At 37.9% G+C, this 17,837-nt stretch overlaps 1 protein-coding gene across 3 annotated transcripts in view; it reads right to left on the bottom strand.

Moving 5' to 3' along the window:
* Positions 1-5,094: 5,094 nt before the first annotated feature.
* The window catches only part of POLI (DNA polymerase iota), a 32,285-nt gene continuing 19,542 nt past the window's right edge, over positions 5,095-17,837 (bottom strand). For all 3 annotated transcript variants that reach the window (XM_060173897.1, XM_007519237.3, XM_060173899.1), the window contains 3 exons: positions 15,622-15,749; positions 10,183-10,388; positions 5,095-6,932 (listed from right to left, as the gene is read on the bottom strand). In XM_060173897.1, coding sequence (XP_060029880.1) covers positions 6,081-6,932; positions 10,183-10,388; positions 15,622-15,749 — 1,186 coding nt within the window. In that variant the 3' untranslated portion in view covers positions 5,095-6,080. The remainder of the gene's footprint in view (positions 6,933-10,182; positions 10,389-15,621; positions 15,750-17,837) is intronic.

Genomic DNA, 17,837 nt, shown 5'->3' with positions numbered 1-17,837 from the left:
ACCTCTAACAGATCCCTCTCACCACTATCACGGGTCATCTCCATCAGGAACAACATAATAGACCCCTTTGTGGGACCCCATAGGACCTTGCCTTCAATGTGGATCAACAATGGTAGAGAATGATCCATACACCAAAGGGAAGTTGGACAACATACTCTACCTACCACCCAAGGAAGTTGGGTCCTGAAATCAATGCAGCCTGGAATGTTCCTATCTGTGACCACAGAATGCAAACTCAGACCTACAGAGATGCAGAGGTTACTGTGCTGAATATGGGACCCAGATCAACTTGATAGGGTTTGCTGTTAACAATATTTATAAACTTTTCCCAGATTTGGGAGCTACCCTCTTTCCTAATCAGCTTTCTAGTCCTTTTTCCAACTATGACACCATCTCCCCAGACAATAACCTGGGTCCACCTGCATATTAGATGTCAGGCTCAGGGAAAAACTAGTAAAGTCATGGGCCCCTTGGAATATACCTAAAATAGACCTACTAGTTTTTTCCAAAACAGAGACCCCAAATCTTCATTTGCAATATTATTGCCCTTAGGTTCATGGTTAGTCAGTAATTTGTTCTGCTTTTTATCTTCATTCTTTTTCAGCGACCAGGTTCCAGATGCTACCATGATGCCAGCCTGACTTCCCTGGGGAGATGACCGCACCAATGTGTCCTAGAGCGCCGCCCCACTAGGGAAAGAGAGAGAGAGGCTGGGAGTATGGATCGACCTTCCAAGGCCCATGTTCAGCAGGGAAGCAATTAAAGAAGCCATATAAAGAATAGGGAAGCTGTCAAGAGAGGGGGTTGTATATGGAGTTCTGGTGGTGGGAATTGTGTGGAATTGTACCCCTCTTATCCTATGGTCTTGTAAGGTTCCCTATTTTTTATCACTCTGAGAGTATGGACCAAAATTCTTTATGAGATGCAGAAGGTAGAAGGTCTGACTTCTATGATTGCTTCTCTGCTCAACATGGGCCTTGAAAAGTTAATCCATACCTTCAGCCTAGTTTTTTTCTTTTTTCAAATTTTTTTATTATTTTTATTTATTGGATAGAGACAGCCAGAAGCCAAGAGGAATGGGGGTAATAGTGAGGGAGAGAGACAGACACCTGCAGATCTGCGTCACCACTAGCAGAGCTTTCCCCCTGTAGATAGGAAATGGGCATGGACCAGGTACTTACACACTGTAACATGTGCTGTCAACCAGGTGTGCCACCCTGCCCTGAGCCCCAGCCTGTTTCTATCTTTCCCCAGTGGGGCAGGGCTCTGGTGAAGTGGGGTTTCAGGACACATTGGTGAGATCATATGCCCAGGGAAGGCAGGTTGGCATGGTGGCATCTGCAACTTGGTGGGAGAGTATTGGAGCTGGAGGGCTAACATCCCAGGCCTAGTGTCTCTATACAAGCTCAACTGTTATCAGGAAGAACTTTAGTCTATGCAGCTATGCCACTAGATGGCGCTTTTCTACACTTTGCCTTGAGACCCAAAGCCAAAAGTTCACTAGGTACATTTTCTGCTTTCCAAGATACATAAACAGATTTTTTAAAATCAAATGTCATAATATTCATATTAAATCAGTTTCCTAGACACTTTTAAACCCAGGTAAACATTCTGTAAGCTTACTCATTTCTTCTGACAAGGTATAGACTGATAATTATTTTTGCAAAGTAAAAATTTACAGTTATCAATAATTTCAAACATTATATGGAAAACAACTAAAATTTTTCAAATTCTTTTGGAACTATGTTTATGACAAAATATATTTGTTATTCATATCATATATACAGTCTTAGTATGCTACAAATGATTTTGAAGTAGTTGATTATTCAACTGCCCCAAATAACCATTTTATGAAGAACTGCCTAAAGTTGAACTTCAGTGCATTCCTAGTTAAATATAGATACTGAAAGCATTGCAACCCCCTTCAGTATTTTCACTGCTTGAGTGTTACATCAAAAAAAAAAAAATTGATGACTCTGAACTAAAATTTTGAACTAAAGTTGAGACATAAAATTTCTAACATGGATGGCTTTATAGAATAATCATTATCAATGTTATCCCCCTCAGTTTGTCTTTATCTGAAAACTAAATAAAAATTTAACTCTAAAAGAAAAATTTAAAAGGACTAATAAGCCACATTAAGTACAGATAATATAAGAGAAGTGCATGAGAGGAAGAGCAGGAGGAAGGAGTGTGGCAATTCAACTTTTAAAAAAATATATATATATTCCCTTTTGTTGCCCTTGTTTTTTATTGCTGTTGTAGTTATCGTTGTTGTGGTCATTGTTGGATAGGACAGAGAGAAATGGAGAGAGGAGGGGAAGACAGAGAAGGGGAGAGAAAGACAGACACCTGCAGACCTGCTTCACCACCTGTGATGTGACTCCCCTGCAGGTGGGGAGCCAGAGGCTTGAACCGGGATTCTTTGGCCGGTCCTTGCGCTTCATGCTACATTAACCCGCTGCACTACTGCCCACTTTTACCACAGGATCTTTTTAAAAATATATTTAAATGTTTTATTTGCTTATTATTGACTAGAGACAGAGCAAAATTGAGAGGGGAGGGAGAGAGAGAGAAAGAGGGAAAGTGACAGAGACACCTGCAGCCCTGCTTCACTAGTGAAGCTTCCCCCACTGCAGGTGGGGACCAGGGACTTGAACCCAGGTCCTTGTGCACTGTAATGTCTGCACTTAACCAGGTGTGTCACAGCCCAGCCCCTACAGGACCTTGCTAAAGAGAAAAGTGTGCTTCTCTATAACGTGTGAAATATGGGTACATGAATAAAATCAAGAACAAAAGAAATGGTCAAATCATGGTTGAACATGTCGCTATCTAGCAACCAGGTGTCAACACATCTCAATAAGAGAAGCCACCAGCTGAGAATACAGATACAGATACAGAACCAAGACAGCGGAAAGAAAAGGGAGCACGGCACTGTCAGGAAATGGTCTTGAGACTGTGGAGAGTGAGACTGTGGAGAGTGAGAGATGAGAAAGGGGAAATCCCACCTACTGGAATTCCAATAGCAGCCTACAGAGTAATAAGCAACCTGCTGTTGTCACACTACCAACCTGGCTTGTAAAATGAACTCACTAAAAGTTTACAGCTTGCTCAGAGGAAAAATAAAAGTCCCAGCAGATTTTTTTAAAGACTAGAACTTTGTGTCATTCTAGGAACTGTGCAAAACAGTTTAGGTAGCCTATGGAGAAAGGGATGAATTGAATACATCTAATTAGATTTCTGGAATACTGTTGGGAAAGGCAGGCTCTAGGCCCTAAGATATGTCTCCTTAGATACTGTGAAAGTGTGCAGTATAATATCCTACAGGGCAACTGTAAAAAAAAAAAAATGCAAAACCATCCATCACTGGTGTAACTCAATAATCAGGAGATTGGTACTTTTTTACTTTACAAATAGTTGACATCCATGAGTTAGTGATGGTACTGGAACAAGAAATGCAGGCGGAGTAATTCTGTCATTCTTCGGAAAATTAGGGGAGAGACTATAGAATATTATTACAAAAATGATTCAGGTCATACAACCTTGTCAGCAGAAACTGACGAGAGGGGTCAGGACTATAGGCCCCACCCCACTTTCAATGTGTACATTTTGTTGCATTTTCACCTTTCAAATCATGAAAGTACATGCCACTGGCAAAAACAATTTTCCTCCACAGGAGTTATATCTCAGTGATACGGTGCTAATAGACTTGCCTAGGAAGGGTGAGTGAAAATCTAAACAAAAATACTTCATTCCTTCCCCACCCCACCCCAAAATGCATAGAGGAAGAAAAGGAAATAGTATGAAATCCTGAGTTTGGTCCCGGTCTTACATGTGACAGAGGGATATGCTGTTTCTCCCCCCCCCCCAATTAATAAACAAATTGAGAGAAAGAGAGGGATCCCTTGATAGATTTCCACTGCAGCAGAACTGTGGAGGCTTATTCTCTACAGACTAAGTCAGTCTCTAAAGTGGAAAAAGCTAGGTATAGTCAGTCAATAACCTAGGAAGTACACTAAAAGCAAGTATTAAATGACTATACCAAATGTTCATAGTCTCATAAAATACAGAGCAAAACAAATAGTTACACACTCTCATGCCACAAAATGACATTTCAGTGATGTACCATCTAAGGTGATGGTGTTCCCTATTCAGCCCAGCAGGCTATATGTTTCTAGGTGTGGATGCTCCGTGCTGTTCACACAATCATCAAATCACCTGACACACAGTTCTCAGAATGAATCTTGATCATTGGGTAACACATGATTATAGTCAGCAAGCCAATAAAGGAGAAAAATATAGAATGATAATGAAAATACTCATTCCCAAAAATGCCTGAAAAAAAAGAACATAGGCTACATGAGGGAAATAGAAAATAGAATAAGAGATTTTAAAGATCAGTGTTAGTATTAAATATTAAGTGAATTAGCCTCTGTGAAAGGATATACAAGATTAAATGAAAAAGTGACTATATCTAATGTGTACAATTTTTTCCAGTTTTTTAAACTTTTTGATAGAGACAGAAATTGAGAGGGAAGGGGAGATAAAAAAGGAGGGAAAGCAAGACACTTGCACCACTGCTTCACCACTGTGGGGCTTCCCCTCTGCAGGTAGGGTGCACAGAATTTGTTTATGCCACAACTATATGCCACAAATAGTTTAAAAGGATAGGAAAAGTACTAATTTTTTAAAACTGTGGTGACTCTCTTCAGTAAGGTTGATTTTCATAGAATTTATCAGACACAATGATCATCTCAAAATGGTGAAGAAATCAATTTATCAAAACATGATAGCCCTGGGGTTGGGAAGATAGCTTATTCGGCAGAACACGTTATTGGATACGAAGTCCTGGGTTCAATCTCTTAGTCACGTGGGAATACCATGCAAAGGGGGAAACTTCATGGGCACTGAAGCAGTGCCATGTTATCTTTCGTTCTGTCTCTTCTCTCCCTCTCTGCAAACCATTTCTAAGGTTGTGTTCTAAAAGCTTTGTCTTGCAAATTATAAGATGCCCGTAATTTTGTCCAATGTTTAACAATATAATGGGAAAGCATTATCAATGAAAGGGAACACCCACCAATTTCCTGTATTTTTTAAATTTCTTTATTGGGGAATTGTTTTACATTTGACAGTAAGTACAACAGTTTGTACATGCATAACATTTCCCAGTTTTCCATATAACAATACAACCCCCACTAGGTCCTCTGTCATCCTTGTTGGACCTGTATTCTCCCCCCCCCCACCCCCATCCACCCACTGCAGAGTCTTTTACTTTGGTGCAATACGCCAATTCCAGTTCAGGTTCTACTTGTATTATCTCTTCTGATCTGCCTGAGAGTGAGATCATCCCATATTCATCCTTCTGTTTCTGACTTATTTCACTTTGAACCCATTGCTTTTAACCTACATAGACAATCTAGAAGGAAGGGAACTTCTATTAGCTGACATTCTTAGAGCTCCATTATCTAATGTAACTGGGATTCATCCTCCTCTTAATCTACCTATATGGAAAATTTCTTCCAGTCGTAAGATATATATAACATGTTTGTATATAAACGTGTGTATATGTACATACTCTGTTCATTAAATGTCCTCTTTATGCCAGGTATGATGGTAAATTCTAGGTATACTAAGAGATATTGAACATACATTGCTTCAGTGCTTTACATAATCTATTAAGTGGCATGTGGAACCTAAGCAAAAGATATATACAACTTTAATGGACTCATTGGCAATAGGACTTATATGGATGTTTCCTAGTAGAATCAACTTTTTTGAGCAATTCTCCTTTTCACAAAAAGAAAATTATTCTTTGCTTCTGCATAGTAGTTGATTTGGCTATTCCTTTAACACAACATTTAGATCTCCCAAATTTATATTAAATATACTTTTTTATTGAAGGGCAGTATAAATAATTTTAGAAATAAAAGAATGATGGCATTTTACATTATTTCTTCTCATAGGAATACATTATACATTGTACCACATATAAGTAATATTGTTTCATCTGGACCACTTTACACTGAATTTCTATATTATTATCAATTGGTGACATATTAAAAGTTTAATATACTGACAATCTAAGAACAATGGGTTTTCCCTTGTTTCTTTAGATCTTTTTTCTGAATGTGCTTATTTATGTATGATGTAGAAATAAGCCCTGTTCTTTTCCAGTCAGTGATTAGTTCTCTTTGTACCTCTTCTGGCAGTTCATAAAAAACTTCAGGATCAGTGTTAGGAGGAAAAATAATTTTCTCATTATCAGAATCTGGTTCTCTAATTCCTGTCAACCCTTCATGATGAGATACTATTGCCTGCTTATGGGTCTCTGTACTGTGGTTTTTAGAGAGAGGCTCTCTACTCTGCAAACCTGGGAATGAATGGTAACTAGATGCAGTAGGGTTTGTATTTGAAACATGGGATCCTTGAGGTTCATTCGTTCCTTCATTCGTTTGTTCATCTTTTACTCTACTGTCTGAATAATAAGAAGAATCCTTTTGGTTAGACAAGCAAGAGTAATTACTGCTGTTTAAACCTGATGTTCCTGGTTCACAGAAAGATGCAGATGCCATCTCTTTATTACTGTTCAAGTGATCTTTAGAATGTGAGGGGGTGCCTTGCATTTGTTTTATAGAAAAGAAAGATAATATTCCTCTAGAAGCCTGTGATGAACAACTTGAACTTCCTTTTCCAGGAGCCTTTTCTCTAGATTTTTCAGAAAGGATTTCTTCTTGAATATCTACTGGAAGCTGCTTGAAGACTTCTTGATCAACACCCTCAGGAAGTGAGCACAGTGGCAATTCATTAATATCTCTTTCCTTAGCAACAACTATAGTATCAGATGGAGACTTCCCAATTCTGGGACTTTTTGTCCTTTCAGCTGGTAGAAAATCCTTGCTTCTTTCATTGTCCATGGAAAAATCTTCCCTTTTCTAGAACACAAAAGATAGAATAATGTAGATACCTTACCTTGTAAATACTTAACACTCCTACTGAAATACGGTTGTGGTTACTATCTGACCAATAAACTTCTATCCTATGCACATAACCTTGCTTCCTTTGGCCAGCTGCAAACAATTTGAGATGATTAAATCACAATTAGTCACACTATTGTGTGGATCTTGACTTCTTATTCCAGGAAGAGGTTTCCATCCTAGACAACACTAAGAAGATAGGTATGCACTGGGGTATCTAGAATGGATGATCTTAACAATCACGTACGTGTTCAAGCTTTTAATTCTGAGAATATAAAAGTGGTAAGGGGCCAAGTGGTGGTGCACCCAGTTAAGCACATATAGTCATAAAAAGGGTGGTCTAGGGAATCAGGTTATAGTGCAGTAGATTAATTGCACATGGCGCAAAGCACAAGGACTAGCCTAAGGATCCTGGTTTGAGCCCCCGGCTCCCCACCTGCAGGGGAGGGGTCGCTTCACAGGCGGTGAAGCAGGTCTGCAGGTGTCTTATCTTTTGCTCCCCCAACTCTCTCCATTTCTCTCTGTCCTAACAACAACGACATCAATAATAACTACAACAACAATAAAAAACAAGGGCAACAAAAATGAAAATAAATAAAAAGAAAAAAAGAGTGGTCTAGAAGAAAGTGATAAACTTATTTAAGGCTGCATTATACACACACACACACACACACAGAACACAAAAGTTGAATATTCTAAATATAACTACTCTGAAGTATAATACTTAATACTTAATAGAAAAATACATCTATGATAAAAATCTAATTTCATAAGATATAGCACTCATTTTCTTAAAATAAAAAAATATTACTTCCAGTTTACATAATTTTCTCTATAAAGCTTTTTTCTCTTAATTTTTCCTCTAGTTTTAAGCACCATAAAAAATGAAAACACATAATTAAAACTTCTTGGATGAAAATGACAGAAATAAAATAATCTTAGGAAAGACTGCAATCTATTTGCCCATGTAACTGTAAAGATCTCTGTACACTGAGGGACTGGCAGGTGACCTACTCAGTAGAGTACACACACTGTCATCATGGACCCAGATTCAAGCCTCAAACTACCACAATGGAGAGCCTGCAAGGGGGAGTTTCATGAACAATGCAACATTGCTGTGGTGTCTCTATCACTCACTATCTGGAGGAAAGAAAAAAAAATTGGCCAGCAAGAGTGGTGGAGTCTTGCAGTCACCAAACCCTAGAGGTGATTTGGTGTAAAGAAAAAAAAAATCCTCTTTACTAATATAGAATGATGATCAAAATATGTTCAGGGAAATGCCAGTTGTGGAACAGCACATAGGATGAGACACTGTATTTTTTCAGTCTAATTATGGCTTTGCATGTTTATGTGCTTAAAAGGAAAAAAGTTCAGAAGAATAAATACATACCAAATGTTAATACTGAAAAAAAAAGAAAACAGAGTCAAATATAACTCAGAAAATATCAACAGAATAGTAACCTCAAAAATCTGTAAAAGGAGGGGTACAAGTGAGATGGCTAACTTGGTAGAATGCCTCTCACTCACCATGTGCACTGCCTAGGTTCGAGCACCTAGAACATGATATTTGAGGACACAACACCAGGGAAGGTTTCAGTGCTGTGGTGTCTCTTCCTCTCTGTCTATATCTCTATATGAAACACTTAGCCTGGGATCACTTGAGTACTGCATGGGCGAGGCTGTAGGGAGACTAAATCAATCAATCAACAAGAGATTAGTGTTACTGGGTTTTTTTTTTTTTAACACTTATTGTGTGCCAGGCATAGACAATTTACTCTCATTTATTAACCTCTCTAATGTCACTGCTAATTAATAACATTAAATTCTCACTCTAGTGATTGATTAAAAAGTAAACACCTTTTAAAATGTAATAATTTAAAAATAATAATTTAATAAGTGAAATGAAAAAAGTCACAAGAAGAAGCAAATTAGAGCACTAAATTAGTTGTTTCCATAATCCTGAACTGTTCTCATTCTACATATACTTCTTTTTTGGTCATTTTCAGGGGTTCATCACTCTTACACAAGTTTTTTCCAAACAGAAAGTTACCACAGCAATGAAGATTCCTCCAGTGGTGGCAACTAGGCTTGAACCTTGGTCATGCCCATGACAAAGCTATCTTGCCAGCCCTACACTGTGCTTATTTAAAATTTAAATGTACTAGTGAAATTACACTAATTAAACAAAATTAATAGAATAATATAAACTTTTAGGACTAAGAGTAAATTAGAGGGTGATATCATTTAGACCCTGTCACGTTTAGTAAACTGAGATGTATCAAATAGCCATATATAGTTTTGTTTTAGTCATTTAAAAATATGAGTGGTCTACTTTCTGTTACTACCCTCTTAACTACAGCTGAAAATGAGTGGCCATATGCTATTAATGCTATTAGGATTCAATATGTGATGGGGAGATAGCTCACCCAGTAGAGGGCACACTTTACCATGGCGCAGGGTCCAGATCCAGCTAGGGACACCACATGGGAGCACCATGGAAAGAGGAAGTTTCACGAGTGGTAGAGTAGTTCTGTGTTATTTTTCTTTTTTATCCCTATCTGTTGCCCTCTACCTGGGAAAAATGGGGAGGGGGGAGAAACCCTGATAGAAAAAATTTCCAAATCAGTAACATTTAAGTATTTTAACAATATGTTGGAAAAGGTGCAGTAGCAGCATATGCATAATTAATAGCCAGAAATAATTTCTTTCCAACATCTGAGAATATTTGCATATTTATTAATTAAACATATTCATATGTACTACTATAAAATGATTTTATAGTACTTCCAGGATACATAAGTTCCATAATTGTTTTCACTTCAATCTAGGGATCTTGTTGTTTTCACCTTACACCCCAGTACAATACACATAAAGTTAATAATCATGATATGGTAAGTGCTGTTACTATTAACATCACATCCAAAAAGAACATCTAAATTGTTTCTGTTAAATTCATATTTGGTTGGTGTATTGCACCAAAGTAGATTCTGGGGTGGGTTGGGGGGAGAATACAGGTTCAAAAAGGATGGCAGAGGACCTAGTGGGGGTTGTATTGTTATATGGAAAACTGGGAAAAGTTATGCATGTACAAACTATTGTATTTACTGTCAAATATAAAACATTAATTCCTCAATAAATTTTAAAAAATTAAAAATTCATACTTGGATTTGAGACTTAACCACACAAATCCCATTGATAGCATACTTACAAAACTGCATTTGCCAGAATGTGGAGTGGCTGGCGATGATGGTGTTAAGTAGTAGTCAATGGTGCCTTTCTTAGTAGTGTTTAGTGTTTTGAGGTTGCAGAAACATACACTTAAAAGGGTAAGATGAAATGGCATCTTCACGTTCACCATGTTTCGAAAAAGTTTCATGACTATATCAACCATTGGAGTCATCACATCATAATTTCCTAGAATGTTTAAGAAGACAATATAAGAACATGATATTTAACATCTTGCTCTACATTGCTTAGATTAAGAAATTAAAATCCTCTGGACACAGTCTGAAGTGAAGCATGTTGAGGTGGCAATCGTTGTGTTGGTTAGGTTATGATCGGCAGATGCAATATTATTTGATATGGATTGGGAGAGGCATATGGGAAAGTGGGCCCTATCCAAGGGTTCCAAGGACTGGGGGAAGTAGAGGCTCTATAGTGGAGATGTGAGGTTCCTGCTGTCTTAGGGTTCAAAAAGACAATCAATGTTATCATCACATTATTTGGTAATTGGGTTCACTTTGAAAAGTCCTTTTGTTAGGGTTTGCTGTACAGTACCCAGTATCTTGTATATAGCTGTGCTATTGGTTGCTTCTGATCTACTTGGTCTAGGCTTTTGAGAGAGTCTGCATATCAATTACACAGCCTATATATTGAAAAGATTCAATTTGTGTTTTGAAAAACTTCGAGACACACAATTAATTTTCCCCCTCTTGTATTAACTAACTAGTGATTTATATGACTACATTTTACTAGAAGTGTACATAAACACCATTCCCACCACCAAAAGACCGTGACCCATCCCTCCCACCCACTCCCACCCCCACTGTCCCAGGAAGCTGCATGTCTACCCCTCACCACAGGGTTTTTACTTTGGTGCCCTACTTACAATTTGGTCAGGTCCTGCTTTTAGTTTCCCTTTCAGATCTTCTTCCTCAACTTCTGTTGATGAGTGGGATCATCCCATACTCATCTTTATCTTTCTGACTTAGCTCACTTAACATAATTCCTTCTAGCTCTGTCCAAGATGGGTCAGAGAAGGTGGGTTCATTGTTCTTGATAGCTGCATAGTATTCCAGAGACTTCACGTGTGGAATGACAACCTTTCAACTTCATTACTCGGGTGAGACCTTTCCTTTCATAGTATACTCTAGTTTCATCTCAGGTGGTTCACTTTCTAACAAAGTCCCAAAACCTAGATACACACCAGTTTCTGTGAGAGAGAGCATATGTTCACACGTATCCGTAAACTACTACAAAATATATACCTGAAAGCAGAAGTACACTAGAGTTTGCAGTGAGTACCCCCCTAACACTTCCTTTCCACTATTCCAAGCTTTGGGTCCATGATTGCTCAACAATTTGTTTGGCTTTGTATGTTAACTCTCTTTTCAGTCACCAGGTTCCAGATGTCATCAGGATGCCGGCCAGGCTTCCCTAGACTGAAGACCCCACCAATGTGTCCTGGAGCTGCGCTTCCCCAGAGACCCACCCTACTAGGGAAAGAGAGAGGCAGACTGGGAGTATGGACTAACCAGTCAACGCCCATGTTCAGCCAGCGGGGAAGCAATTACAGAAGCCAGACCTTCTACCTTCTGCAACCCACAATGACCCTGGGTCCATGCTCCCAGAGGGATAGAGAATGGGAAAGCTATCAGGGGAGGGGGTGGGAAATGGAGATTGGGTGGTAGGAATTGTGTGGAATTGTACCCCTCCTACCCTTTGGTTTTGTTAATTAATCCTTTCTTAAATAAAAAATTTTTTAAAAAATTTTAAAAAAAGAAATTAAAATCCTTAATACATATAGGCAGCCCATCCTGACATTACAAACTAGAGTCATTTCAACTTAATACTAAATTCCAAATAAGTCAAAACTTTCAAAAAGATTTGAGGTATAAGACTTCTTGGTTATAGCAGAGTGATCAGGTCAGAAAAATCTCACACATCTCCTCATTGAACACTGTAGTCAAAAACAACTATTTTGAGAATCTGGAAATGAACCAAAGGCCAGTAAAGTGAGCTGCTGCTAGAAGTTAGGCAAAAATTGAAAAGTAGAAAGTTATGGGCAGATTCTCCTCCAACGAAGAAGTCCAAAGGGCTAACAGACACGTGAAAAAAAAAAAATGCTCAGGCACTGATGATCAGGGAAATGCAAATAAAAGCAACAGTTAGATACCAATTTATACCTGTGAGAATGTCACACATTAGAAAAATCAGAAACACCAATTGTTAGGGAGGCTGTGCAGGGAAAGGACTCCTTTATATTGCTGGTGGGAACGTAAGTTGGTCCAGCCTCTATAGAAAACATTCTGAACATTCATTAGAAGTCTAAGAATGGACTTACCTTATGACCCAGACATCCCTCTCCTAGGGATTTAGCCAGGGAAAACAAAAATATCTATGTGAAAAGACCTCAGCACACCAATTTCACAGCAGCAGTTTGTAATAGCCCAAGCTTAGAAGCAATCCAGATGCCTAACAACATATAAATGGCTAAGGAAGTTATGGTACATATTACACAACACAGTACTATTTAGCTGTTTAAAATGATGTGTCATCTCCTTTGCAATAGTGTGGTCAAAACTCCAAGCACCATATATATATATATATATATATATATATATAGTTGTAATTGCCATTAAGGTTATTGCCAGGGGTCAATGTTTGAGCAGTGAATACACCATTCCTGGCAACTATTTTTCCATTTTTTTCATATATATATATGTGTGTGTGTGTGTGTGTGTGTGTGTGTGTGTGTGTATCTCCAGTACCAGAACAGTGTGATCTATATTAAAGGGAATTATTAAATTATATTAAATAATATAATTAAAGAAAGGATCAGTAGAAATTGACTTTGAGTTAAACTGAGCAAAGATATTTAGCAAATAAGTTCAAAGAATACTATTTTAGGACAGGGACCATAAGTCAGCCTGTTAAAACAGAGCCAGCATATCTGAGATTCCAGCAGTCCCAGTACCTTAGAACTAGGTTTGAGTAGTATCTGGTCTCTCTCTCTCTCCTCCACTCCACCCCACCCCTTATAAATAAGTCTTTATGCCATATTAAAGAAATGAAAATGCAATAACCACAAAAAAGGACCTAAAAAGTAGCAGAATCAAATATGCAGATGAACCAAATGGAAATTTGGGGGCTAACCCCTATAATAGATAACTAACTTTTGTCAGGGGGATCCAAAACATCAGCTGGAAAAAAGAGACTCTTATAAATAAATGGTGCTAGAAAAAATCGAGTTGAAATGTCAGAAGAGTAAAACGGAACTACCACATAGCTCCCTGCACAAAATCAACTCCACATGAACATTACTGCAGGGCTAGCGTCGCCGGAGAGGGAAGAGATCAGGAACTCGTGGCTGAGCGGGAACGCAATGCAATGCCTCTATTAATCAGAGACAATGCTTTTTATATATCTCTTTAACTGGAAGTGGCAAGTGGGAAAAGGAAATGGCTAGAAGAGGGGGTGGAGAAAAGAAAAGAGCGCTAAGGTAAAAAGCTTCCATAGCAGCTGGTGCGAAGGTTCTAACCAGTGGGATTAAACAATATCCTACAGGCAGGGCGGATCTTAGGCAAAACGATGATTAGGTAAATAGACCACAGCATCAAATGCAGCATGGAGCAGGGGGGAGCTGGCGTAATGTCCAACACATTATGCCAGAAACCATCAAATATATAGACAAAAAACACTACCCATGATGTCTGCTTTGCACACACCTTTGAGGAATCAAGTCCAACAGCACTATATTGCTAGTGGGCTCCAAGTACGCAAACACTGCCAAGCTGGCTCTACTGCCTTGTGAAAACTATAGTGATTATCCTGTGGGGTGGGGAGGGGGGGAATGTGGGTGGGCGGCACAGAAGTCTGGTGGTAGACAGGTGAGAAACTATACCCCTCTTATTTTATGATCTTGTAAACAATTATTAAATCACTGGTAAAAATAAATCTAAAAGAATACAGTTAAACTTGCTAACAATCTGTAGCCTCTCAGTTTCATATTCAACCTTCAGTAGCTGCTCTGTGATAAGGGGTTAGACTCAAAAAATAAATGTCTTTCACAGTGACTGCGCTAAGTTTTGTCACTAGAGAATACTAAGGGATCACTGCAAGTGAAAAGAGAGCTAATCATTCCAGTTAAAATGTACTTTCACTGCCCCATTATAGTACACATGTGTGGGGATGTCCAATAGTACTCTGCCAAAGTGAAACTGACCTAAGGATAAAAAGATGAAGTCCAGGGGCCAGGCAGTGGCACACCTGGTTAAGCACACACATTACAGTGCACAAGGCCCCAGGTTCAAGCCCCTGGTCCCCACCTGCAGGGGGAGAACTTCATGAGTGGTGAAGCAGGGCTGCAGGTGTCTCTCTCTCCCTCCCCCCTTCTCAATTTCTCTCTGTCTCTATCCAATAATAAATAAAAAATGTAATAAAAAATGTAAAAAAAAAAAATGAAGTACAGAAATAAATGCTTACATGTTTTTGTCAATTCATTTTTGGCAAAGGTGTTATGACAATACAATGAGAAAAGAATAATCTCTTCAGCAAATTCTGCTGGAACAACTCAATACTCATGTTGTGAAAGTATATAGTATGTGCCAATAACTGTAGCTACTATAAACCATTAATCCCCCAATAAAAATAAAATTATATCAAACTTTATTTAAAGAATACAGTTAAAAACTCTGATCTTACATTATACTTTAAAATTAACTCCAAGTGAATCTAAACATAAAGATTAAAACTGCAAAATATCTAAAATTAAACAAACAAAACAGGAGTAGCTTTTACCTTTGGGTTAGGTAAAGAATCTTTTAGACATTACACCAAAAGCATTATCCATAGAAGAAATAAAGCTACCATAAAATTATCACTGCACAGCTACTAGAATGAATGTGATAAAAGGAACTGATATTATGTGGTCCGGGAGGTGGCGCAGTGGCTAAGGAACTGATATTATTAAATGTTGGTGACAATGTGAAAAGACTGAAACCTTCAGGTATTATGAAATATGTACACTTTTATACATATACCTAAGGGGAAAAAGTTACGCAGTTTTATTAGAGTTCAACTTATCATATAACTCAAGACTCCTTGTAATCTAAACATAAACAAAAGTATATAACCACTCAATGATTAGCACATAAATGTTTACAAGCCACTTCTATAATCTAAATAGGATAACATTATCTCATAACAGACAATTATCAGTTTTACTTTTCTAAACTTGGAAAACATTAATTGAATGCTTACTTTATTATTAAAATCAACAAAGTCTAATGAAAATTCCTGACAATCAAAACATTTGTTATTAAATTCTTATGAAGAGCTTCCATCTATGGAATATATTTCTAAACTCAAAAGTTTGTTTTCCTAAAAGCTCAACGTGCCAATTAAATCATCAGAAAGTAAGCCATACCTGTCCCTAATTTCTGAATTATATGGGATGGTATGGGGCACTGACGACTCTCACGGCTATAGTATTCAGATGAATGACGACGGATTATTAACCTTACTGTATGTGGCCTCCTTCCATCCTGGCAAACTCTAAAAGACAGTGGAAACAAGAAATTAGGAAAATTAATACCTAAAATACTTTAGTTATCTGAAGGTATCAGATCTGACAACATTTTGTTATTGTTGTTGTTATAAGTGGAGGGAGATTCACTACTCCAGGCTGACATTTTTCAGACAGACAGATAGAAAGACATCACAACACTGAAGTTCTAAAAATTTAAACAGAAAGCTTTCAGCCCTTACTCAGAATTGAGTGTTACCAGGAAAAGAAGATAATAATTGTTATACAGTAATAATAATAGGCATTTTAGAATCCAGTCCAAAAACCACTGAAAATATTAAATCAGCAGGAAATTTAAGAAACTGAATAATTCACTGACAGAAGCAAATATATGAAAAATAAGATATTTTTACAAATTGCTTTATAAAATAAGACTACAAAAAGAAATTTTATTTTAATGGCATTAACTTTGACAAAGAGCACTACAAAATAATTCCAAGGTAGCAAATAAAATGACCACTGTGGGACTTGACAAAGCAGGAACTTAAGAGATCAATTCCGGGGCATGTGCTAGGACCTTGGCTCAAGGCCCTTATCTCCACCTATGAGAGGGAGGGAGAGGGAAAGCTTTGAGAGCAGTGAAGCAATGCTGCGGTATCTCTCTCTCTCTCCTCCTATATATCTCCCCTCCAATTTCTCTGTCTCTATTCAATGAATGAATGAATGAATGAATATTATTTTAAAAAGAGAATGATTCCATACTATGTTTAGTAAAATATGTACATGCGCATACATTATATGTTTGATCCAACGGTCTGGCTTTTTGGTGTTGAACATAAAAGTTTTATATTCAGAACAGTTTCTGATGGCTAGGCATTTCCTTGCGGTCTTACAATTAGCCAAAGCCAAGCAGATGACCCAGTTCCATGAGTCCATCATGGGCTGAGCCAGTGTCTTATCGCTGGAGGCAGGCCACAGAGTCAGTGCCAGCTGCTTGCAGCAAACAACACACCGCACAGCTCTGCTCAATACACTGTATGTAGGAAATTTCACTTCGTCGGCTTTCTGAGATGAAAAGTCAGCCTGTTTCTCTAGAGAGCCATCCTGTATCATTACAGAAGCACAGCTACCCTGAACAAGTTGCCAAGAAATGAGGAGCCCTGAGGTGGTGCATCTGGTAGAGTGTACATGGCACCAGGCACAAGGACCTGGGTTCAAGTCACTGGTCCTCATCTTGCTTCACAAGATGTAGACAGAGCAAGGCTGCAGGTGTCCCTGTTTCTCTTCCTATCTCCTCCTCCCCTTTTGATTTCTCTGTCTCTATCAAATAAGTCAATTAATTAAATATTTTTTAAAAAAAAGAAATGAGAGGAAAAGGAGTAAATACATATAATCAAAAAGGGTATCAGAAAAGAAAATGTCTTCATTCAATGTATGCTGTGCAATTCCTATGTTCATAATCCCAGCTGACACTAGTCTGTTATATATAGAGCACTGAGGCTGCATAAATCCACAATTACTTTTACTGCTCACAAAAACATCCACTTCATCTTCCCTCATCTGACTTCATTTTTTTCCCCACATAGCCCAAGACAAAAGACACTTAAAAGTTCTTCTCCTTTCTCCATTTTTCTTTATAGTTTCTTATCTGCAATCATCACAAGTACATGTTAAGTGCTCCTAGGAGCCTTAGCATTGTGATAGAACTTCTCCTCTTTGCTTTCCCCCACCTTAATGAAAAGCAAGTTAACTATTACATTGAGAGAAAAATCTTGCAATTACAGAGAAAATTAAAACATCTTTCTTTTCATGCTTAGAAAACAATGGTGATTAATATTGGGTGGGGCAAGGGGGAGCACAGAACTTGGTTGTAGGTGTGGCGAATAATTATATCCATATTATCTTATAATCCTGTAAACCATTAGTAGATCACTAATAGAAATTTTAAACTTCTTTATTCTAAAAATAACATGCACACCTTCACATAGAGATTTCAATGCTAAAAAATGCTATCAAAATAAATAAATAAATAAAACTTATTTCTTCTTGCCTAAGAACTATGCTTAAGTGTAGGGACATATATAGATCTATAAAACTCTTTTCAGTACCTATCAATG

The sequence above is a fragment of the Erinaceus europaeus genome, chromosome 15 (genome assembly GCF_950295315.1).
Source record: "Erinaceus europaeus chromosome 15, mEriEur2.1, whole genome shotgun sequence".
Classification (NCBI taxonomy): domain Eukaryota; kingdom Metazoa; phylum Chordata; class Mammalia; order Eulipotyphla; family Erinaceidae; genus Erinaceus; species Erinaceus europaeus.
Note: the sequence above shows the minus strand (reverse complement) of the source record. Positions and strands in the feature narration are given on the sequence as shown.